The sequence below is a fragment of the Xyrauchen texanus genome, chromosome 1 (genome assembly GCF_025860055.1).
Source record: "Xyrauchen texanus isolate HMW12.3.18 chromosome 1, RBS_HiC_50CHRs, whole genome shotgun sequence".
Classification (NCBI taxonomy): Eukaryota; Metazoa; Chordata; class Actinopteri; order Cypriniformes; family Catostomidae; genus Xyrauchen; species Xyrauchen texanus.
Window position 1 is genome coordinate 36394846 of NC_068276.1, and position 25960 is coordinate 36420805.

At 38.2% G+C, this 25960-nt stretch overlaps 1 protein-coding gene across 2 annotated transcripts; it reads right to left on the minus strand.

Moving 5' to 3' along the window:
- Nucleotides 1-63: 63 nt before the first annotated feature.
- Nucleotides 64-25514, minus strand: LOC127650080 (muscarinic acetylcholine receptor M4-like). Of its 2 annotated transcripts, XR_007971392.1 has the most exons (3): nt 25028-25514; nt 6719-8299; nt 64-724 (listed from the first exon to the last, which is right to left on the minus strand). XR_007971392.1 is itself a non-coding variant. In XM_052135284.1 (2 exons), the coding sequence occupies exons 1-2, from the start codon at nt 25080-25082 to the stop codon at nt 6819-6821; spliced, it is 1536 nt and encodes a 511-aa protein (XP_051991244.1). In that variant the 5' UTR covers nt 25083-25514; the 3' UTR covers nt 4779-6818. The 2 variants fall into 2 exon arrangements, 1 of the variants encoding a protein (XP_051991244.1); XM_052135284.1 differs by lacking the exon at nt 64-724 and having other exon boundaries at nt 4779-8299.
- Nucleotides 25515-25960: the final 446 nt, after the last annotated feature.

Below are 25960 nucleotides of genomic sequence, written 5' to 3' on the forward strand. Positions count from 1 at the left end.
TATTTATACCAAGTTACTGAAGCTGCATCCCAAATCGCATATTTCTGCACAATTGACCCTTAGCTAAGCTCCGCCCCCCTTGGTTACGGTTGCTCACTCTAAAGACTGTAAAATCAGAATCAAGGCAAACGATTATTACAGTCACACACTCATTTTGATGCTGTGAACTGTTTATTATCTCTTTTATTATGACTTGAATCAATACATAGCCTAAATGAATGTTAGATTGCAGTCGTTGCAGATGTTAGATGTTATATTATTAGGAAATGAGGCAGGGCCGGCCCAAGCCTTTAAGGGGCCCTAAGCAGAATTTGATTTGGGGGCCCCTCGGTGCCGCCAATATGATTGAATATTGTCAATGCTTGATTATTCGCACACTAAAAATCTAACACACCCCTTATCAATGTTATTAGTAGTAGCTGTGTTGCTTACAACATACCAGTTTTGTGCACTTCCTAGAGAACAATTTGCAGCAGAATCTGTAGACAGTATCATTTCGTTTTGAATAAGTGAGCAGCTCCACTTACATTTTTTTCCCATTAATTAACTTTCTGTAGGTGTAGTGGAAGCTTCGGCCATCAGGTTTTTCAGGGAATGTGAAGTTTTCCTTTATAGGCTGTGGCTCTCTGCTTACCAGATCAGTCCTTTCTGAGTCAGACAGGATAGATGACCACATCAGTGGATGCACGTGCTGGGAAGTGCTCCTCGCATGCAGAGGATGGACCTGATGAAAGATGAAAATAATAATAAAAGATAGCCATGTTAGATGTAATGCAACTGTCTGTCAAAAACAAAGGCATGGTTTATCCATATAAATATATTGATCTGGGATTGTTGAAAAATCATCATCAGCTGTAGCACTGGAACTTGGGGCAGGTGGCGTTGGTTGTGCCCCACATCCAAAATATTTCAACAGTGCTCCTAGGGAAGTTTCATAAGAGTACATATTTGACAGAATATTTATAAAGTTATTTTCTCAACACAAATTATTATACACAGCAGCAAGCCATCTGTACACCTAAACAACAACTCTTAATCTATAACTAGCTAATTGAGGCATAATGATATTGGAATATAATAGCAAAGACCCCAAAATGGTAGACTAATGTAAATAATGTTAAGTTGTTATCGGTACAAAGTTTATGGAACAGAAGCTTATTTTTATTACAAAAATATATACCCAGGAAAGTTATTTTTACACAGAAGACAAAAACTTTCATCTAAAACTAGCAAAGTAATATGTTGTACTAATAATATATTAAGATGTCAAGGCTATTTACGGATGATTAATCAAACTTTCCTAAAAAAGAAGATATACTACATAGGCTATGTTAATTAACTAGCCAGCTAATGTTAGCTCGTAACTTAGCCTAGCTACTTAACACACCTTTATCGTGCTGTTTTTGCTCTTCCTCTGTTTTCTTTTTTCCTTTTCTTTGCACCAGAGGATATGTCCTTTTTTGTTACATTGCTGTCTGAATGTGCTTGCATCCTGCAGCCCGTTAACATAATATTGCATTTAATATTGCATTTAATATTGCGTTTTTGTATAATTACCATTGTCCATTGACAGTATAATCCCAAAAAAAAAAAAAATTGTGTGCTCTTGGAGGCCCCCTGGTGGCCACCGGGGCCCTAAGCAGCCGCTTAGTTCGCTTATGCCTTGGGCCGGCTCTGAAATGAGGGCTGAAACAGTTTAATCAAAGTCTCACTAGCAAGTCTGTCCACTGTAAGTCATCTTTGGAATGCTCTCGGGAGGCTATTTCCAGTCATGCAAGTGCTGCGCATATCTACTTGAATAGGGAAATATCTCAAACGGTTGGTCAAGATTATGATCAAAGAACATATTTCTTTGAGCTGATTGACAGGTGATGTCTATCTAAAAGGTGATTGGCTCTTTTAACCGTATAGCGGCACTTCATTTCTACATCCGTTGGGTACAAGAACTTCTTGGCTGAGTGTTCCAAGTTTTCCCATTAATTTTAATAGAAGTGGCTCATCTTGGCTAAATAATCTCTGGTTTACTCTGTAAAATACTCTTCTGCAGATTAAATTAAAGATTATAAAAAATAAAGAATAACACTGCGGGTATCCTCTCTGGGTAACTCGTTTCACTATTACAAAAGACCAGACAACTTGTTTTACATTTTTGGTATTCTTTTGATAAACATTTTTGATAAAATCCTGTTTAAAAGTACTCAAATACAATTTACTTCCATAAAATGTAATTGGAATATCGCAAATATGTGTCAGATTAATGGCAGCAGCTAAAACAGAAGTGCTTTAAAAGCAGGGCTGCATTCCATTAAACTCAGAAAGTCGGATTTCCAACTTCCTACTAGAAAAAGTGCAATGGAATGCCTCGTAAAATCAGAATTCCAACTGGGAAACTCGTGAGGAAAAGTTTAACTCCAATCGTTCTCCTGTAGCACAAATATTAGCTATGAAGTTGCTAGTTGAGTTGCTAGGAGATGTCTCTGGTGACAGTCAAACACCTGCTAAATTAATGGAAGCGTTGTAGTTTTAGTGCGACATCGACTCCATCCCATTAATTTTCAATGAGAGCACAGCGACTTCCGGCGACACGAGCTGTCGCGACCGTTGGCGACTATATATGGGAGTGTCCAGCGATGCGACAAAGTTGAGACAAGTTCAACTTTATTCAAATGAAGAGCGACTAACGGAAGCGACAGCCAATAGGAGAGAAGACGGGAGAGCTCACGTGATCCTTCTCTCTCTCTCAGCTCCTGCAGTAATGGAAAGATGGATGAAAGGCTAATTCTTGCTGTTAGCAATTTTCCAGTGCTCTTGCACCAGCCAGTGGTACTCGCCGTGCTGACTCCAAGATTTAATGGTTTTGTGGACCCAGACAGACCGGCGTTTGCGTTTTCGCCGCAGATAAACAGCCGCTATGGCAAAGAGCACGTCTTGTTTCTCATTCATCTTTGATATAAAGCATTTTATGTACTGATTCCATTTATATTTAGTCTTTTCCCTCCAAAATGTTTGCTTTTAGCGCCAAGAAAAGCTATCTGCTGTCAAGAGCAATGGAATGACATCCGTGAATGTCATTTATAAACGTTACTAGGCAACCAGTAGTGGGAACGCCAACTAGCAACTTCACCGCCAGCCACTGGCGACCTGCAGCGACAAATGAGAGCACAGCGACTTCCGGCGACACGAGCTGTCGCGACCGTTGGCGACCAGATCTGTCCAGCTACACGACAAAGTTGAGACAAGTTTAACTTTATTCAAATGAAGAGCGACTTATGGGAGCGACAGCCAATACGAGAGAAGATCCTTCTCTCTCAGTTCCTGCAGTAATGGAAAGATCAGGGGACCCACCCTCTGCAGCAGCTCATCAAAATGGGTCCTGTCAAGCATTTATATTTAGTCTTTTCCCTCCAAAATGTTTGTTTTTAGCGGCAAGAATACTGATTCGCTGGCAGTGTGAACGCAGCTTTACACGTAATCTTCAGTGCATCTGGCAATGGAATGCCTTTATGATCAGAGATATCAAGTGGAAAATCCCACATATGAGTGGATTAGATGCTGCATCAGTACTAGTAGTATGTTCACACTAAAGATGCAATGCAAAGAAGTGTACTTTTGAATACCCAGATGATGTACGGGGTGTGTAGTGTTGGACACTTCATGCTGTTGCTGCTTGCTGTACATAGCAGAAGGAGCAGTCACGTGGCCACCATGATATCTATAGGCCTACTAAAAAAACAGTTGTAAAATGAATGGTGATTGTGACCATTAATGAAACGTCTGTGAAGACAGCACCGTGAAAATGTGAGTTGAAAGGTCTGCATTTATATGGCACTTTTAAAGCAGTTTTACTTAGCAGTTTTCAAAGCACTTTACATTGTAAATCATTCACACTCACACTCACACACCAATGACGAGAGAGCTGCCATGCAAGGCGCTAGTCTGCCATTGGGAGCAACTTGGGGTTCAGTGTCTTGCCCAAGGACACTTCGGCATGTGGAGTCATGTGGGCCAGGAATCGAACCGCCAACCCTGCGATTAGAGGTGATTATTTTAGATGAGCGTTGAACTGTGGTTGGCTAATGCGCTAAAGCTAGCGGGAACGCATGCTTTTTAAATGTAAAATACGTTAGCGTTCCATTTGAGATGGTACTACACTTTGAAAATTCATACACCAGAATGGCCTAATCATAAAGCATTTGCACAGTGAAAGTGCACAGTGTAGCTACAATGTTGTCATTTTGAACACAGCTCTAGATGGGCATGTAAATAATAATTGTCCTCCCATCCTTGTCAGCGTGCTCAAGGTCTTTATTAATCTTTTATGCAATAGAAAAAAAAAAGAACCATACACTCTTATGTACACTGGCTCTATTATATTATAACAATATAATAGATAAGACCATACTTTAATGTGTTCATCCCATCATCTCCACTGGGAAAACATGGGTTTATACTGCCCAACATCTAGTACTGTTATACAGGAATTTTCTGCATGAATACCTATATAATAAACATTGTGTAGACATTGAGATAAAATTGTAGCCTCCCTGATTAAAAGACCAGAGAAAATAGAGCGTAATGGGCAGTCATTTAGCTGTATTTGCCATCCAACAGATTCTAAGGATAGGCTTTTGCTATTTTCAGATTTACAGAAGGGCGATATTTAGAAAAAGATCTGACTGCAAGATTGTCCTCAGGAGATTCACATAAGAGGGTTGACATTATAGAGCAATGTTTTAATAATGCTCTGAGAAATGTCATTCCTACCACTGCTTCAGGTCAAACCATTTCTTCATCTAATTTCCCTAGAATAAGGGAAGCCTTTTTTAGATAAATTGTATAAATAAAATGGTGAACCCTTTCTTTATAAAAGGCCCTACTTCATCAGTCAATGTATCATCTCCACAAGAAAAAAATAGAAGTAATTGGAACGTTTTAACATGAATTCTGAAAACTGGAAATCTGGTTTTTAGATTCTTTTGCAATGGCATAAGTCACTTTGTCATTACCGCTCATTAAAAAGAGATTTTGAGCTGGTTTAGAGATGAAGACTGATTAATGGAAATTGAATTATGAGGTAGAAACATGAAACCAAACACAAGATGTTAGAGAGGCAAGTCTCTGGATCTTAAAATCAGGCTAATGTTCTTTAACTAATGAATGAATAATTTTACTTTCAGACCATGCCTAATAACAGACCACAGTGCCACGACCTCTTTGGTTTAATGCTTTAAAATACAGTCTGTAATTTCTGAAACTGGCAGATTGTTAGTATTGTAAGAACACCAACACATTTGTCTCTCTTTCTGCTAATTCTGACCAGATGTAACATAACTGTGCAATTAGTCTTTGAGATAATTCCCTCAGATTTAAATTCCGCTGTTTCATCAGTTACAAACTTTAAATGTAAATAAAAACCAGGCAAAATTTTGAACAAACTATATTGCACCATGAGAAAGCAATATTATGAAGTGAATATTTGCTAAATGATGAGGGTTTTTTTAGATGTTGGAATAAAACCAATTTTCCATTTCTCAGATTTGCTGATAGTCCTAGGTGCCCCAATTGAAATTAAATGCTTGAAATTGAACATCTTATAAACAGCTTAAATAAATGTGCAATTCATCTATTTTTCCCAAGTATATCACAAATTAGAAATGACTTCATGAGTTTTGCATACAGACAGCAATACATTTAATATTTCATTTGTAAAATCACATGACTAAATACAAACATCCAGACATTAAATGCAGGGAAGAAATAATACTTTCAAGAGCATACTGTATGTCCATTATGTAAACTAAACATATTTACACCCATATGTAAGGTCAAAACCTTACACTGACATTTCTCATACAGGTAGCTCAGTCTAGAGTGTCTCATCCTATTTAAAGTCCATAATGCATATCTTAATTCATTGAGGAGATCCTTTTAAATTTCAACCTATTCCAGAAGCTCAAGAGGATCACACTAAGAGGATAATGATTAGACTAACTTCTCCAAAACTCAGTCACATGCCCTGAATTTGCCTTGGTATGAATGTGGTGGATGACACTGCTGTTGTGGTCCACCAGCAAATCTTTCTTCTTTATGCTTTTCTTGATTCAAATATCAGAAGCATAAACTCTCTGAAGAGCACAATGCTTCCAGGTTCTGTGAGACAGTTAGATTTTCCATAATTCATAAAGTCTTTCAATGGCTGTATGTTCTCCAATCAAAACCTTGTGTTTATGTAGATAATCTGAGGTCTTTGTCAGAAACAGTTTATTTTCTGTTAATATGAATAATACTAACCAAAAGGACTTGATTTATACCATTTGTGCTGTACAGTTCTAGGGGTATAAATACAATCACTCAATTCATCATGTTCATTACATTTTTCCTTATGTCTCTTTTGGTTTTTACTTTAATACTTCCTGGGAATCTCTCTCTTCTCTGTTGATAATGAGGTGTGACTGGGGAACTTTAATTGGTTTTCACATCACTGTAGTGTAGAGTTTCAAAGATCTTGGTCGTGCAGCAATGATTACAGTAGATTACTAGAAGATACATTTGTTTCATGATCTCAGCTCAATTTCTTCTGATGTTAAGTCTCTTATGACAATGCCATCAACCATCTATAAGCAATAATTCCTTAATACGTAAACTTTTGGTTAGGGTGCAGCCCACTGTTTAAACATTATGGGATTATGAAGCCTCACAATGTACTGCGCAGTACTACCTTCTATGGTTCAAGGGGGCCAGAAGAGCTGGGACAGCCTTGTGTACCCTCCATACCATGCACACATCTCCAGACACTGCTGGCTGCCTCTGCCCTCTGCTCATCTGGTGCCAATGTTCTTATACTGGCACATGAGGAGGTTTTTGAAAGTCTTTTTAAAGGTGGCATTACAGAGTGCATAGCAAGCAGGGTTGATGGTACTGTTGACATAGCAGAGCCAGTAGCCGATGGCCCAGACTGTGTCCGGAACGCAAGACTGGCAAAACGTGCTGATTAAGACCATCACGTTGTATGGTGTCCATGTGATAATGAAGGCCAGCAGGATGGCAAAGATGGTCTTTGTCACTTTTTTCTCTCGCGCCGCCATCTGCCTTTTCCTTTTCACCTGGCTGCGAGCGATGCTTGCAAACTTCCGCACCACTGTGCGGGGTCGGTTCACAGGGATTGAACGCCTCTCGCCGGCACTGTTTGGTGGGACGATCTCAATGGCTGTGATGCACTCATCTCCAGCCTGTTTGGTGACTATCTTGATCTTGGACCATTTGGATTGAGGGTTGAGTTTAGACACAGCTGCTGGCGCAGGTGCCAAGCCACCCTCTGAAATTGCCTCACTGTTAGCTCTTTCTTTGGGCTCTTTAGGTGCTATGCTGGCAGTGCTGGAGTCGTTTGAGCTCTCTTTTTCCTCTGGTTGCACACAAGAGTCAGCTTTGGTGGAACACACAGACTCATCTAGCTTCCCGTTCTTCATGGTGTCTACAGTAGAACAGGTATCCAAGCTGGGCTTAGGAGGAGACTGGTTGTTGTTGTTCTGTTTTAAGATGTGACTCTTGAGCAGACCACTGGAGTTTGGGCTTTTCTTCTCCTTTTTGGCCTCGGGCTTCTGCTTGGACACACGGCTGCGACTGGCCAGAGAGATGTGCACATACAGCACTGTCATGATGACCACCGGCAAGTAGAATGCAGCGATAGCCGTGCCAAACGTCACTGCAGGGTTGGAAAGGAACTGGATGTAACATTCGCGTGGTTCCACGGTTCGTTCACCTACAATGAACTGCCAGAACAGGATCGCAGGTGCCCATAGGATGAAGGACAGGATCCAGGCAGAGGCAATCATGAGTCCCGCCATCTTGGTGGTTCTGCGTGTGGGGTAACTGAGTGGTTTGGTCACACAGAAGTATCGGTCAAAGCTGATGATTAGCAAGTTCATGACAGAGGCGTTACTGACCACATAATCCAGTGCTAGCCACAGATCACACACTACAGGGCCGAGAGGCCAGTAGCCCTTGATAATGTAGACAGTGTAAAGGTTCATGGAGAACGCACCAATGATGAGATCTGCACAAGCCAGGCTGAAAAGGAAGTAATTGTTGACGGTCTGCAGGTGACGATTGACCTTGATCGAAAGCATGACAAGGATGTTGCCCACAACAGTGACAAAACTGAGGGATCCTGTAACCAATGCAATGAAGACCATCTCCACCGTTTTGTAGGGACTCTCTGCCACGACCGCTGCACATGAGCCATTAGCACTGCCGCTGTCACAGCTGAGGTTGGCATCATTGGACACGTTGCTCAATGAACCTGCAACACACACAATGCATGGATAATATTAAAAATGACACAAATCTAGTTGGTATCAGCAATAGTTTGCTGGAAATAATCACAAACTGATATAAATAGAAGCAGACTAATCACATAAAGGGAAAACAGCATGACGTTCATTATGATGAATATTGCTTCATTACATTAATTTCCGTCAGGAAAAATAAATAAACTCCAGATGGAAATAAATTTTTGGAGAAGGAAATCTTTTGGAGATAACAACTTAATGATGGATTTTTTTTGTGTCTTCTTTGACTCATTGTGACACCTAGCTTCGTGGATGAACCATCATTTAAAATCAAGTTTTCCATTAGAGATGCCATTGTATAATTTCACTATTCATTGTCAGCCATGATTCTTTAAGAATGAAAGCGTCCAATAACTGGGCAGTTACTGGGATTAAGGGAGTAGTGTCTAGCCGGTCATGAGTTCCTAAAATGACAGCCCCCATGAGGAGACCCTCTACATGTAGAAGAAAAACTGCTTCATAAGGTTACTTATATGACTAGAGTCTTGATCTCATGTGAATGGTCATGATTTTATACATGTTATAATCATCCATTAATTTCTTTAGGATTAAAACTTTTTTAATGAGGAAAAAATAATTGTGCCCCTTTAAGGGTTAGTTTGCTAATAAATACATAAATAATAAATATACATAATCTGTCATCATTTCATTTTTTTCTGTCAAACACAAAAGGAGAATTCTTTTCCATTCCAGTTTTGAGAAAAATACATTAAACGGTTCAAACGTCCTGCATACTTAATTTCTTGTGTTCCATTTGACTTAAAGTTTGGTCTCTTCCCCACACAAAGCAATCGTATGGCTTTAGAAGACTTGGAATAAAGCGCACATAAGTTGTATGCACTTCCTTCCTTTTTGGAGCTTGACAGATGTGATCCATATGAATTTGCATTTCTCTGTTTTTTTTTCAGTAGCCTGATCTGCTCAGATCTTCATCAGCACAGATTCCAATCAGGTTATTTGCTAAATACTTTCTGGTGTGTGTGTGTGTGTGTGTGTGTGTGTGTGTGTGTGTGTGTGTGTGTGTGTGTGTGTGTGTGTGTGTGTGTGTGTGTGTCTCCGGTTCCTTCTGGGGGGTCTCCGGTTACATCCTGTCTGAGAACCTAGACCCTCTATAATTCACACCTTGGAAACAAAGCTAAAATTGTCACCATATAGCGTAACTTTTGCCCAGCTCTCCTATGCATGCTCATTAGAGAAACTCGTTCACTCATGGTTGCGCTTGGCCCACGCATTTCTGCAAGGGTGTAGCACTCTATAAAAAGTAGATTTTGTCCCCCACATTTTTTCAAGACCCATATTGAGTCCAAATAGTGGATTTGCATACAATGCGTTTCATTACTTTGGGCTGATTGAGCGACCATCCAGCTAATCATACGTGAGTTTCATGAGCTGAAACAACCCTTACGTAATAGACCGTCAGTCAGACAGTCCAATCAATGCGGCTCCGTTCATTTCTACAAAGCTGCTTTCAACAATGCTCATTTATCCATGTTTTTTTATCGGCATTGATGTTGATCTAAATTAATAATCTAGAGATTAGGAACACACAAATGAGAGTTATTTATCGGCATATAGTTCTTGATTGGCAGCATTACGTGAAATGCTGGACAATCTAAGGACAATCCTTCTTTCAAGCACACATTGTAAGTGGAGTTTATATCAGAGAATGAGTCTTCAAGTTATGCTTTTTACATTATGTTTGTGAGGTAATAGTTTGATCGGTTGTTTTTGCCAACTTAAGCAGATTACGCGATCAGTGTTAAATATGAATGTTTTTGAATATGAATATGAATGTTCATTTTCAAATAATTTTTTTTTTTTTTTTCCAGGCATCAGAGTTGAGTTGTCTCAGGTTAAAAGTAGATTCATTATATCCTCATGATTAATACAATTATCATGATTAGACTCCTTAAAGACTTTATCCAATCACAGAAGCCAAAGCTGACATGTCATTAAAGTCAACTGACCCCCTGGGTCTCCTAATATTCTCAGCTGCTCTGGAACAATTAAAGACACAATTATTAGACAGACATCCCGAGGACCCAGAGATTTAATTTGAAAAAACAGCAGAGCTAAGGAAAAATAAACATCCCAAGCCTGTGATATGAGACCTCTTTATTTATAGACCCACTTACTTCCACTTATTGTACGATTTCCATAAAATGAAAATTAACATTGCTTTCTTGTCATTTATATACCAATAAAGATGAAATATTGAGGGTTTTGACATGTGATATGTGAATGCGGCCAGCATTTCAAGAGATTTTGTCATGACTCTGCATGCTAAATCCTACAAGAGACCGTGCACTGTGTGCATAATGCTCAACCAACTTAAAAAGCCAAGAGAAAAAACATAAAATGTATTTTCAAAATGTTTACTTTTCAAGTAAAAGTGAGAAGCTGTTTTGTGTCATGAATAATCCAGCCTCCATGTATACTTCTGGGAAGTTGTTGTCATACTGATAAAGTATTAATCCATTGGGCAATTAAAAACCTGTTTGAAGAGAATCCATCAGGCCCTGTATGCTAAAAAAAATTAAAAAAAACACACATCAAAGTAAGACTACAAGAACGTACGCAAATATCTTTAAGCATTTTGAAGACACGTGATTTATTGACTATTTCAATTTCTAGAGTATTTTTTATTTTTATAATGTGATATCTTATGAAGGTTGCCATCTTCTGGATGACCATAGAAATTACAGCCCATCATTGTGAATACACATGGGAAGCAAACTTGCTGCAAACATTCTGCATCATTGCCTTTCCAAATGATTCGTAAAGCAGCACGTCTGGATGCTTCCCACTGCTCTTGATCAGTCTTTATTACCATTAGATCTGAAATCAGTCTCCCTGTAGAGGATGGACCGCACCACCCAGCCCCTGTCTTTATCTGTATTATCCTTTCAAACCACCTGACTGATCATCAGGCATCAAAGCACTGCCAAACTCCAGAATGCCAGACACCACATATCCTATTCCTTTTGAAAGCTTTTTGACAAACACACATCCTCTCCTCCTCTCGCATCCAAACACAGATCACACTCCTTGAAGAGTGTGGTCATTTCTTATCTAGCAGTACTTTAGAGATTAAAGAGTCAGTTGAGTTTTGGTGTCTTGCTCTAATTTTCCCTCAGGTGCAAGTGATTCAGTGTGGGGAGAGGATTCTTATCAAATATGAATCAGCAATTACTCAACTGTGGATTCGAGCAGAGCAGCAAGATAAGTGACGTGCCTCATTAAATATGAATCAACAATATTCATCTGATATCACAGAGGGAGAAAGCTCTCCAGGACCAGTCTCTGTTTAGTTTTTTCCAGCTTTCTCATGCAATTTGACTTTATATACCCTAACCCTAACTTAATTTGGCTTCCCAAAATCTTCAGTTGAGTAAAACAGTTGAAGCTTGACCATGTCAGAGACTCTCTTAGGCTAGAAACATACTTTACGCAAGTACGCATATGAAGATATGAGCTCTTGGCCAACGCATTGCCAACATGCAGTCTGGCTGAGCATGATTACTTATTCACAGAATAAGTTTAATAAATTCAGAATAAATTCGCAGAAATTTGAACCTTATAATTTTATATAATTCTTCTGTTATAACTCATGTATTATTTGAGTTGTAAATTTGTTTAAATTGTAATTTTTATGGTCATGGCAAAGAAGTTGTAAAATTGTCTATAACTTTACACAGAAAATGTTAGTAAGTGATTTTATCACACTAAAATCATGTTTACATTTATGTCTTGTGGCTATACTTTTTATAAAGTTTGTATTTTAATGTTCAAAAATTGGCCCCCATTCACTTCCATTGTAAGTGCCTCGCTGAACCAAGATGTTTTCTTCTTTCTTTTTTTTTTTTTAAGAAAAGTAAAAAATATATTTTTGTGGTAAACTATATTATGCCAGAATTGCTGTCGATTGACCTTAACTTGTATTGAACCCCGAATATTCCTTTAATAAGATTCTCTACAAACGTTTGCTCCGCCATGACAGTAGTTGACTTGAAAGAGAAAACTCACCATAGAAGCGGACAGTTATTGTCCAGTATTGTGCCCCCTGCAGCAACATATACTTGCGTTGTGCTAGAAATACCTGCCAGATTTTGGAATGCAACAAAACACGAAACTGAGCTTGCATATCTAGAAGCGTCTGCGTTCATGTCCTCAATTATGCTTCGGCCTTTACTGTTCTCAGTGTGGGGCAACAGTGTGAGTATGTAGTCAGGCTGCAAAGTGGCACCTCAACTACTCAGATGTCAGCAACTGTGCAAACCGTAGCTGTTTCTCAGACAACTGCAAGACAAAACGTGACAAGAATAGACAGCAAGAAACCCATTACACAACACCAGAGTATGCGAGTGGAGCGGTGATAATTTCACTTGAGCGAAGAGCGCCGTTTTGAAGATTCCACTCCACGCTCTCAGGCCGCTCAGTGCCGCTCGCTCAACCCAGAATACACTTCGTGATATGCTGGTTTGGGAATCTGCTAAGTTAAGAATGAGGAATTCGAAAGGTAGTGTGGAGAGACTATGAGGATAAGCAAATATTCCATTGCCAGAGAGCACGAGGATGTGCTACGTGAACATAGTAGTGCAGCAAAAGGTGAACTAGTAGGCTACACTACTATTCGATAATAAATTAATAGATAAGTATGTGTTTTGCCGTCGCATCAGTGCAGCTGCCAGCTAGATGCAGGCCCAGTTCTGCAGGGTTGCAAACATTTGAGCACCCTCATTTGAATATGTAAGTTTAATAATTATGTATATTGGCAAAGCATTTTTCCTTGAATCCCGGCGAACACACGCAAAAAATCCCTGCATCAAATCCAATAAACATGCATGATCTTGCAGATCAGTGTGTCCTAATTTGCAGGTGGAGCATTCTGCTTTCATGCCTCCATTGTACAATTGAGCATTTGATTAGTAAAGAGAATATAGAGAATTTCATATCGGAATTATCTCAACTTAATCGACCGCCTGTTGCTTTCGATTTCTGCTTTGAGATAAAGTTTGGCACATAGCCTAACTGCTGGTCAGTTTCCCAAAGCCAAATCCACAACTTAATGATAAGTGAAACATAAAAAAATGACTCTAGATTAGTGGTTGCAGATAACATCTTCAACATCGCTTGCTGCATTCGTGTGCAGAGAAAAAGCTATAAATGATTGTACATTAGAGAAAAATATTTATTAAATGATGGAAGTGCTATTTGTGAATTAAATAGGTTTTATTTGTTTTGGGATCATTAAACATGATTTCATCTAATATATATATTGGACAAAATCTCACTTTATGTCCTTTATTTGTTAAATCCATGGTTAAACCTTCATGTACATATAAAGAGTGCATGCACAAGACATGATCATTTGATGCATTATAAAGTCCAGATTCACTTTATAATGCTTTAAAAATATAAAGGAAAAACAAAGGGGGCACATGGTATCTACTAATATAATAATTATTATATAAATAACCTGTCCTTTATATTACATTTGATTCGTAGCAGTGATGTCAGCTGACTCGTCAGACAGCTTGAGCTTATGCTTTTCGCTCTTGAATTACATACATCACTTATAGCGTGAATGCATCACTCCAGGCCAGCTAGAAGGCCTCAACTGGGACATATCCTAAAGATCACACCCACCAAGAACAAACAGGTCAATCTGATTTGTGGATGAGTCTGACAATCTGACTTTAGTTTCTCATTAATTTGCACTGTTGAGGGATTCTGAAGGCCTGAGGGGGTGGAGCTCAGAATTGCGCTGCTTCGGGCATTTGATTTGTGAAACAGTTGTCACACTTTGCTTGTAAGCATCATGGAATACAAGAATGTATTATTGTGGATGTGGCCTAAGTCTATCCCTCACAGCCTTGTTTTCATTCCTGTCAAAAATATATATGGCGCTACTCTGAATAAGGTCTTTTGAAAACGTATCTTTTAAACTTCATGATAAGCATGCATGAGTACAGTTTTCTCACTTCTTTCTAGGGTTTTCTTCTTGTTTGTACACCCTTTTTCTTTATAAACACTGTTCAACTGCTGCACTGAAAGATCACCTGAAAGAGCCTTTGTTGTGTGTTTGTTTGAGTAACCTGATCATTCTGGATAGTAATATTCAGAGACTCAAATCTCTTTGAGGATGGAGTGATATTTGTGTGATGTGGGGGTGGTTGAGCTTTGAACCAGCACAATACCTGCACTGAATCTCATGTCAAGAGATAAAAACAGTCTGGAACATAATAGATATACTGACAAACATCTCGGTAAAGCATGTGCTAAGCATTAGATTCTACCCTTTGCTAGCAAATTTTTAACAGATTGTATTGTTGCAGTAAAGCGACACTTTGCAGCTTCACTGAAATTGATGGCAAGAAGAAATCTCACCCTCCCTCCCAACCATAACTGATTTTATCTGGGCCCTGATTGCATCCGATGAGCGGAACTGAATATCCGTAACAGAGACAGAAGGTCGATCTGAAATTAACAGATGATTCTCGTATCTCATGATATGATGTACTGTATATCTGTCACTGACACACCTGTATATTCTACCAACACCAGGCACTCTAGAAGTATATCCACTTGAAGCCCAAGAATAAAACACACAGACAAATAGAGCTGTAGAAGCTTGGTAATGGATTTGGATTTGATATGCATGCTATAAAGTGTCAACAACAAAGGTCAACCACACTGACCTTTCATAGTTTAATATGACCTACTTAAATTGTGTTTTGTTGCTTTATATTTTGCCATAAAATAAAACAAATCAGCCTCAAAACTGAAGAACAACTGAGGTTTCACTTTGCAATAAGGTCTATTTGTTCAGTAAGGTGAACGGATATGACGCATTGTCCACAATGGACTCGAGCACAGGACTGGGGTTCATAATTTCTATGGGCGTTATGAAATGTAAAGGTGGAGAATGTTGATCTGGAGGGATGCCAGAAGAATTGTCAACGATACAAAGGAAGCAGCCACTTATATATTCTTACCATAAGATTGGCAGGCCTACATGAAGAAGCTCCTCCCATACTTACGTTTAGAAATGAATTTAATGCATTAGTTATCATGAACTAACAATGAACACTATTTATTTTTTTATAGAATTTATTAGTCTTGTTAATTTATGAAAATATAATTGTAAATTTTTATTTCATAATGTATTGTAACACTAATGTTATCCTCAACTCTTCATTTTAAAAATGTATTACTATTGTATATGTTAAAATTAAAATGAACCAAGATTAACCAAGAAAAATTGCTGTCAATTCTTAGTTCATGTTATAAAATGGATAGTTATGGTTGGGGGGGGGGGGATTAGTCCAGGATGTTGAAGGCCTTGCTTTATTCATGATAATGCATAGCTAAAATCTCTTCACAAAGCTACTATTTGGCCAGCTCACATAGCTGACCGTAATTTTATGTTACGTTTTACTGTCAGGGACTATAACAGAAGGATGGCATGTAATGATTTTACTTAAAAATATACATTTTTTATATATATATATATATATATATATATATATATATATATATATATATATATATATAAAGAATTGTTCCGTAATATTTTATTATGCGGTAAACGTTAATAAGGCTCTGCCATATGTAAATAAAGTTATAGCTTAAGTGGTTGCAGGCACTATGCTTTGGATCTTGCCTAGGAATGTCCTAATAAAAATGTAGCCATGAGTGACTATATTCACAATATATCATGGCCTCTTGTACTTTATTGCTTAATTCACTAATGTAGCTCACTCATGTTACCAAATACTTCCTTACTGTAAAGTATTACTAACTTCTAAAACATACACAATCAAACAAGTTTCCTGCTAAGTAATGTTTATTTCTGTGATGTGATCTCATTTTGAAGTTGTCACATGCCTGTGTCTGTAGAGATGGCTGCGTGTAGATGCAGAGAGGGTTATCAGTGCTTTGCCTGCAGCAGTGAGATATGAGGGATCTGATCTCAGCTGGCTCTCAGCTCCGGGCCTGATCACAGCTCTGCTGCCAAAGCTGCACAGATGTATTTCCCTGCCACACTCTGTGCTCCTCAGCTCAATGTCTTAAATAAATGGATATGCCGACCTGCTCAACAGAGCCTTGAAAGACAAAACCAGTCTAAACAGTCTACAGTTATGACTTCTGACCCTAGAGTAGGCTTTGTGTGAGCAGTGATATGTCATTGGTGTGATAAGACAATATGAATAGTGTTCACTTTTAATGGCAACTCTGTTACGCTGAAGGAGAGCTCTATCGCTTATTTAATCATAATAATTCCTCTACTTTTACCCTCCATCCCCTGTCCTCATCTGTCTCTCTCTCTCTCTCTCTCTCTCTCTCTGGACACGTTCAACACATTAACTCCTTATTTATGACCCTTATCTCTCTCTTTCTCCCATGCTCTCTGTATTATTCCCTTTGCCCCAGAGTCAATTGCCCATTATATACTTAGTGTGATATAAATTCTTAAACACATATGAAACATATTTATATTTAAATATAATGTTGTAATAAATATATAGAAATAAAAATAAATATATTCTACACCCACATAACCATGTCATATCATATTTATAATATTTAGAGCAACAGAAGCTCAGCAGGCCAAACCTAATTTTTGTCTATCTCTGATTATGACAATAATTTATTATTTTATGCCTTTATTATTTATTAAGGCATAATTTTCTTTATAGATTTAACAAAGATATGTTGAAGAATCCCTGTGGTGTTTTTTTTTTCTCTCCATACAATGCAGATATGCAAATCAAATTTGAAGGATATATTAAATGTCTTCAGAAGCAATATGATCGCATTAGGTGAGACTTTATACACAATACATTTTGACATCTGACCCAATTGGAACACAGTGTAGCCACACTGTGTTCCAATTCATTGGGCATTCTGTTACATGTTGTATAGCTAGTATTCCGATGATGTCACGACAAGCGCTGTCGCCATATTGTCTGTAGATGCGATATAAACAGTTTGTCTGGTGGTGCAGTGGGAGAAATAGTATTACTAAAAAGTTCCATATAAAGTTTAGCGTAGTATTTAAAGTTTGGGATAAACTGAAATCTGAAAAATCAAGCTTATAATATACAAACAGGACAGATATTTTGACTGATTAAAATTCTGTTTAGTGTTTATATGTTGTTTTGTATAGTTGTTATAATCTGACCAACAGGTGAAGAAACACAAAGGAGTGGAAATCAGAAAAAAAAGAATGCGTAGTTAGCCAGGATAAACAGAATAAAGCTGTTTATCGGCTTCAGGGAGTTAATAGATTTGCCTTCTGAAGCAAATCGATGCATTTTTGTAAGAAAAATATCCATATTTATTACTTTATAAACTATAATCACTGGCTTCCGGTAACGGCCGTCCACGCGTTCACAAGAGAATCGAGTTCCGATATGACGTATGCGTAGTATAACCTCTGGTGAGAATTGACGAACGCGGAAGCGTGCACTGTTTACATCAAAGGAAAACGGTGAAAAGAAGTGAGTTGTTTTAGCTATACTGTAGATTTGTATTAGTCTTAAAATGGATGTTTGTGCATCTATCCAGTCATTCCAATCATCCATTCATGGCAGCAAACACTCTCAGCCTCTGTTTGCATTACCTCGCATTTCCTGCATGAGCACCACCACGTCTTCTGTACTCTCCATCTATCAGATTCTTGCGCGGACGGCTGTTACCGGAAGCCAATGTAGCCAATTATAGTTTATAAAGTTATGAATATGGATATTTTTCTTACAAAAATGCATCGCTTCGCTTCAGAAGGCATTTATTAACCCCCTGGAGCCGTATGGATTACTTTTGATGGATGGATGAACTTTTTGGGCTTCAAAATCTAAAGTACCGTTCATTCCCATTATAAAGCTTGGAAGAGTCAGGATATTTTTTAATATAACTATATAAAGAAGAAAGTCATATACACCTAGGATGCTTGAGGGTGAGTAAATTATGGGATAATTTTCATTTTTGGGTGAACTAACCCTTTAAGTCCAGAGTAAACTCTCAGTCATTGGAAATACAGTGCTAGGAGACTAGGAATAAACAGAATGAAGAGACCTCTCTTGATATACGAATATGACATGATATGAACGTGTAAAATGACAATAAAAAGAAAAGTAGCCAGTTTAACAGAATTATTTCATATATTTTCTAAAGACTGTTAATAAATTGAACTAACAGCATGCAGCAGAGCTAAATGTACAATAAAAAAGTTTACAGCTCATTTACAATGGAGGGGAATCCCACAGCAGGCGTTAGAAACAGATAAAAGTGATATTTCAATACAAACATTCAACTGTTACTTTGACCTCAATTACTTAATGCACAAATACTTATGCCAGACACAGTAACATATTTTATGTCTTAAATTGTACAGTGTAGCATTTGCATAGGCTATAGGAAGTTTGCCAACATCTTTACGAAGAAACATTTAGCTGTATTATTTATTGTGTGCTACAATGTGTTGGTAACATACCTTGGTGGTGGCACTAATGCTGCCGTCTTCTGGATTGTTTTTCCCACTGGTAAACGTTCAGTGGGAAATGTCCAGCGCCCATCCACAGAAGACATTTGTATAATGACTTTAATTTAGTGACTTGAAAGTCTGGTTCATGGATCGTGGAAGTGTGCATAAAGTATTGAGGAACAAGGATAACCAACCCAGTCTCATGAATATCTGTACATATTTTAGGAGTTGGCAATTTAGTATCATTACACGCTGCACATGAAGGTTTAAATCCACCAATTATGTTTATTTTCATATTTATCTTTAAACACATTTGTAAATATTATCCAACGTTTATATCTACATTTTAATCCTTTTCACGGTCACAATGTTTCCAATGTCTTTGTTTATCTCTTTGGTACTGGAGAAATGCACTGCTTGTTTACCCCGTGTCTACAGACAAAATGGCAGGGGCGTGTTGATGATGTAATCGATTGCTATCTATTGTGATAAATTTGTCAGTACACTTCTACTTCCTTTCTGCCCTGACGATAATTCATTTTGATTGTATCTACAGTCAGTGAAGCAGTGACATCTTGTCAAAAGTACAGTGAAAGAACTTTTTAGAGTCTCCTTAGATTATCACAAATAACTTTTAGAGACTTTTATATAATCTGTCATTTTTGCCGCTGTGTGAAGAATCAGTCTGGGAAGTAGAAAACAGCAGCTGTTGCTCGAACACTTCTCTGCCTCTCTCTTTCTCTCTCTCTCTCACTCTCACACACACACACACAACCTTACACACGTACACTGTCACATATTCATAAAGGCTAAACACTTATCTAGCCCTACATGTAATTTACAAAAAACAAAAAGGTAGTCAACTCAAGTGCAAAGGAATTACATTTGGGCGCAGTACACACGCTTGTCTGCGCAAATAAATGCACATAGACACACAAACATGGAAACTGCTCATTTAGTAAGTCTATTGAGACTAAAACCAGAGACCCTCCAGTTACCAGCTGGCAGCTCGATATTTAAAGCCATCTGCTACCCAATATACTTTCCCCCACCAGTGCAACAAACTCACACATGAATATCTGTTAATTAACATAAACATATGTACATACTATCTGTACATCTACCACAACATTACTGCATGTCAATGCAAGAATAATGAGTTGAAAGGTTTTACATAATTACCAAGAAAAGTCTATCCAAAGCATTTTTTCTCATTTATATTGGGGCAAGCAGCTGAAAACTTATTTGACTAACAGAAGTTAAAGTTTGTTAACAAGCCAAACAGAACACACAGATACACAGATCGCACACATGCCTCTGCAGAACCGGACAGACATCACAGTGGGAGTGTGTGTGTGGGCTGCTTTGTACTCTGTTCATCACACTCCTTTGATTCTGCTTTTTGCTCATTCTAAGATCCCCCATACTGGCCACTGGCAATCTAATGAGTCTCTCTTTCCCTTATACACACATGCACACACAAGCTACATGAACATATCAGACAGCAATGACGACACTGTATTTAATAGCTTACTATGTTGGATCAAAATCAGGTGCAACTATTGACTTTATCACATTTTAGCAGCATTAACTAAACAAAACAGTATTGAGTTACCAGCACTGATTGAGTCGATCAGCACTGATAATTAGTCAGTTAGATCTGCACACATGCAATTAAAATCAACAGCACTGTTCAAGAATCTGAGAAATGTCACAGGATGTAGTCCAGTGAGAATAAGTGATGATATATCCTTTAAATCAGTTATTGACTTGAGCACATATTTGAATGGGATGTTTAAGGAGTATTCCGGGTTCAAAACAAGTTAAGCTCAGTCAAACATTAAGCATGGCATAATGTTGATTAACACAACAATTACAAAGCAATAATCGAGGTTATGGTGAGGCATTTACAATGGAAGGAATTTTTGGAGAGTAAAATGGCAGACATGTAAGGCTTATCATTTTATAAAAAACACTTACATTAATCATTCTGTTATAACTTGTGTATTGTTTGAGTTGTAAAGATATTTAAAACATTATTTTTGCACCGTTACGGTGCTACTTTGTCATGGCACAGAAGAAAAGGTTCATAAGCAATTTTAGAAATCATTTCTAAATCTAAAATCATATTAACATAGATATTATTTATGTCTTGTGGCTATACTTTTGAAACATTGCATATTTTAACATTTACGGATTGGCCCCCATTCACTTCCAATGTAAGTGATTCACTTCAACACAGATTTTTTCCATTTATTTTTTAAGAAAAAGTGAATAAGTAGAAATTTATTTTTGTGGTAATAAACATTATGCCACAAATGCTGTCAAATGAGTTTAACTTACAGTAACAAGTCAAGGAAGTGATGGTTTCCAGGTAACTGTGCTGTCGTGAGCGGCATGAAAAGAACATTTGAAATGATTTACACACATGAGCTCACAACACACACTGTCATCATTCTCTCAGGTGAAATCAAATGTGATTTTTATGAGTGTTTTGTGATGATGTGCAGTATGCAAACCTGATGTTGTACAGTGATATTATGTTGTATTCATTATTGATAAGCACATGCAGTAGGTCAGCTTTTCTCCAAAGATGCTACAAGACACACTAAACCCATTGATCAAGCGGTTTGTGTGTCATTTCCCATGAGAAATGAATGCAGACCTGTACAAAGCTCTGGAGACTAATAAAAATAACATGCAGCATCAATATCTATTGAATTGTACTCGATCCACACTGAGCTCTGCCACATGCCACAGTCACAGTCAATCAACAAAACTGCAAAAAACAACCTGGGCTGGTTAAAGAATTTCTCAGGCAATTCAGTTTGATGATTGAATCCAACCAATGATACTTTCAGAACATGAGATATGGTTGAAATCCTTGCTGTCAGGATCTACGGTACAATTAAAAATGATTAATTAATAAAGTTGTATTACTACCTTTTATAATTTATGTTATTATTTATATAGCACCTTTTCTCTCCACTGCTCCTATTTCCCCTGAGCCTTTTTCTGGATGATTTCTCTAAACAATTAGTTGCATGCTTACAGCAGAGGGCGCTGTTCTGGGATCAGAATCTGTTTTTATGTCCCACGAGAGTCGGTACATCATGTTGTAATGTTCCAGACTCTCAGCTCAGACTGCAATCCTTCCTCACAGTAATTGTTTACAACAAAATGCTACATGATGGTATGAGGAAATATTTAGTGCATAGGTGTCATAGGTGATGCAATTGTTGATGACCAGTGGGAGAATATTCTGGGGTTCATTTAGACCTGAAAGCCATTCCTGCTGTTACAGCTGTTCTAATCACTGCTTAAGAATCCACTGAGAACTGGCTGTGTCTCCAGGCATTTCATTCTGTTCTGTTTGTGTTTGAGCGAGTGTAACAGGGTGAAACAGCAGCATAACGACACACTGTCCTCTGTGCAACTGGGTTAACACCCAGCTAGAGACAAAGAGAGGAGAGGAAAAGAAAAACAGACAGGGACAGAGAGAGAGATATCACACTTTCACACTGGGGGATTCTTCTAGTACTTTACCAGTTCACACAGTCAGAAATCTTGGTCAGAGAATCAAAGAGGTGCCGTCACACGCAGCAGTGAGATGTGATTGAGGCTGGCAGAGATAACGAAACTGAGAGATTTGTACTCTTTTAAAACTGTGTGAGAGTAAGTTTCTCTTAGTTTCTCTCTCCCATGTTCAGTTGTCTGAATGGGAGAGAAAAGTCTGTGCAAGTGTCTGAGCTATATTCTGTTTGAAAGACAAAATGTGATGATAGAGGGAGAACTGGATCCAGTGCACAGTGTATTTAGATGAAATATGCATGTGCATTCTGCGTCTACATGTGGGATTCGTTGATTGTTCATCAAAAGAGAAGAATACTTGACACTTATGCATGTCAATGAGTGAAGGATCTATCTATCTCTCAGCCTATTTAAAATCCCTCTTTACAGCATAGGTAGAAAAGGGAGAGCTTTTTTTCTTCAGATACATTTTGTTCTCAGTTTTATTGTGCAACAAGCTTCTCACCAGAAATCCAAAGTATATGAAATGGAGATTCCACAGGAGTTGGTGCAGAGAGGGAGTCACATTGGGCTGTGTTACTATTCCTTATTAATCACAACAGGACTCTCTGCTACAGACAGATCTGCTACAGACACATCTGCTACAGACAGATCCCACAGTGACTTGGAAATCAGGTGATAGATCACAAACCAGAGTGCCATAGACTCAGTGAAAAGAATTAGCCCAAAACACCCGAACATCTCAACATTAATCTAATCTCTGAATAAACCATAACATTAATACGTAAACATCAAAACTAATCTCACCTAACTCAACATCAACAAAGCATTCTTAAGATCCAACCCAGTGAATGCCCAGCACATTCAAGTAAAAATATATACAGCTCTGGAAAAAATTAAGAGACCACTGCAAAATTATCAGTTTCTCTGGATTTACTATTTATAGGTATGTGTTTGTGGAAAATTAACATTTTTGTTTTATTCTACAAAGTACTGACAACTTTTCTTCTAAAATCCAAATCCAAATATTGTCATTTAGAGCATTTATTTGCAGAAAATTACTCATAAGTCCTTCACAAATACCAATCTGCCCGATTCCAGCCTTGCTGAAGAATCACCAATCCTCCATCTGGTCATCTAATGGTTAGACGAAGACCTGGAGAGGCCTTCTGTGAAATTTGGTGGAGGATTGGTGATAATCTGGGGGTGCTTCAGCAAGACTGGAATCAGGCAGATTGGTCTTTGTGAAGGACGCAAGAATCAAGCCATGTACAAGGTTGTCCAGGAAGAGAACTTGCTTATTTTGCTCTGACAATGTTCCCCAACTATGAGCATTGGTTTTGTCAATTGTTCCAACAGGACAATGCTCCATGCCACACAGCCAGGTCAATCAAGGTGTGGATGGAGGATCACCGGATCAAGACCCTGTCATGGCCAGCACAATCTCCAGACCTGAACCCCTTTGAAAACCACTGGAATGTGATCAAGAGGAAGATGGATGGCCACAAGCCATCAAACAAAGCAGAGCTGCTTGAATTTTTGTGCCAGGAGTGGCATAAAGTCACCCAACAGCAATGTGAAAGATGCATGAAAGCGGTGATTGAAAATCAGGGTTATTCCATCAAATATTGATTTCTGAACTCTTCCTAAGTTAAAACATTAGTATTGTGTTGTTAAAAAATGAATATGAACTTGTTTTCTTTGCATTATTCAAGGTCTGAAAACATTGCACTTATTTGATTATTTTGGCTAGTTGTCATTTTCTGCAAATAAATGCTCTAAATGACACTATTTTTATTTGGAATTTGGGAGAAATGTTCTCCATAGTTGTATGTTGTTTGATGTTTAAATTCCCTTTTCTGCTCAAGCATTGCCTACATACACAGACACACAAATGTATAATACACAAAACAAAGATGCACAAAACAACACAGAATTTATAATGTTTTAGATAATAGACTTTTTATATTCTAAAAGCAGGACCTTAAATACATTTAAAATGTAAAGATGAATATGGTTTATATTCATCACATACTGTTAATAAATCATATCATAGAACTTGAATTAATACAACCATTTATTGTAAACAATATTTCTACGTGATCAACTCAGACTTATCCATGTTCCTACAAAACCGCTTTACTCAATTAAAAAATAAATCATTCTATTACCATTTAATATAGTATTTGGGTTTAAAATATCAAATAAACCTACAAGCTCGAAATAAGATTTCAAATACGTTGTTCTCAAAGTTCACTTTGTAATGCTTACTGGATGTTTTGTATAAATATTTGGGTTTTTACAGGTTTAGCCATTTTTGCTGGTGTTTTTAAGTAATTGATGCGTAATTCCTCTGATTTTGCAGCTCATTCTGACCTTTAGGTAGAAGGTGGAACGATATCTGCACAACTGAAAGATATCTATAAAAACTGATCATATTCATTGTGGTGAAAACAGATTTCTATTTGCATTTTTAGTGGAGTAAGACATTTAGAGGTTTTACTTTTTTGTTTCTTTTTTTTTTTAAAGGTGAATAATTTCTTAAGACGTGGTCTCAGTTTGTGTATTCAGCAGAAACAAACATTGCTTCGCATTTCTTTGGTGTGATATCGAATAAAACTGATTTATGCCTTGTCTTGGTGTCACGGCTTCAACTCACCGTTAAAGTTCCAGGGCGCGAGTCCCTCTGATCCAGTGCTGTTAGTTACATTCATGTTGCATGATTTTAAAAATGCCCAGCCAGCCAGAAAAAGAAGAAAATTAGTTTTTCTTTAAAATGATTAGAAGAGCTGTCCTCGTGATTTTTCACATCATGCGCTTTTGACGCGCGCAGCGCTCGCGAGCGGTGAGAAGCTCATTAAGACTCGGACCATCGCGGCTGGCTTCTCAACTAAACACCTGGAACGGAAGTGCGAGTGTCTTTCTCTCGATCGAGTCGATTTACAATCCGCCAGATGTAACTCTCATCAGCGCGAGAGGCTCTGATCTCTTTCCAGGAGTTTAGCGCGCGGCTGGGGCAGCGGACATTCAATGATGTCATACACCTTCAGCCAATCACCTGACAGTCCGCGGGTCCGATTCACTCAACCTACAGCTAGTCTTGTCCGGAGATCTGCTCTCAGAGTTCAGAGCCCAGAGCACCGTCTGTTCCCTGGGAGTCTGAGACAAGTAAATATATAACAGCATAGACGTTCATATTGTCAGTCCTCTCTGATTATGGGATGTGGCTTCCGTTTGTACACGAGTTTGTCTCGCGAGTGCGCAACGCATGGGCAAACAGCACAGTTTCAGCACCACACTTAGTGGACAGCGCCAACACAGCTCGCGCAGATGCCGAGCTTTCCTACAAAGGTTTCGTTCATAAATGGAACTTTGTAACCTGGAAATAAAATCACGGTATGCACTGTAGGCTATACGGTAGTGTTTTGTTTCCTTTAAATAACGGCACATGCCCTACACAGGTATTGCCTGAAAGATGTCATAAACGAGTGAAACTGAGTAGAAGTGATGTGATGCTTCCTTCATTGTTAGCTCATCATCCTCCAGAGATTTAAAGCAACTGAATTGCTGTCTGTTGCTAGAGTGAGAACTG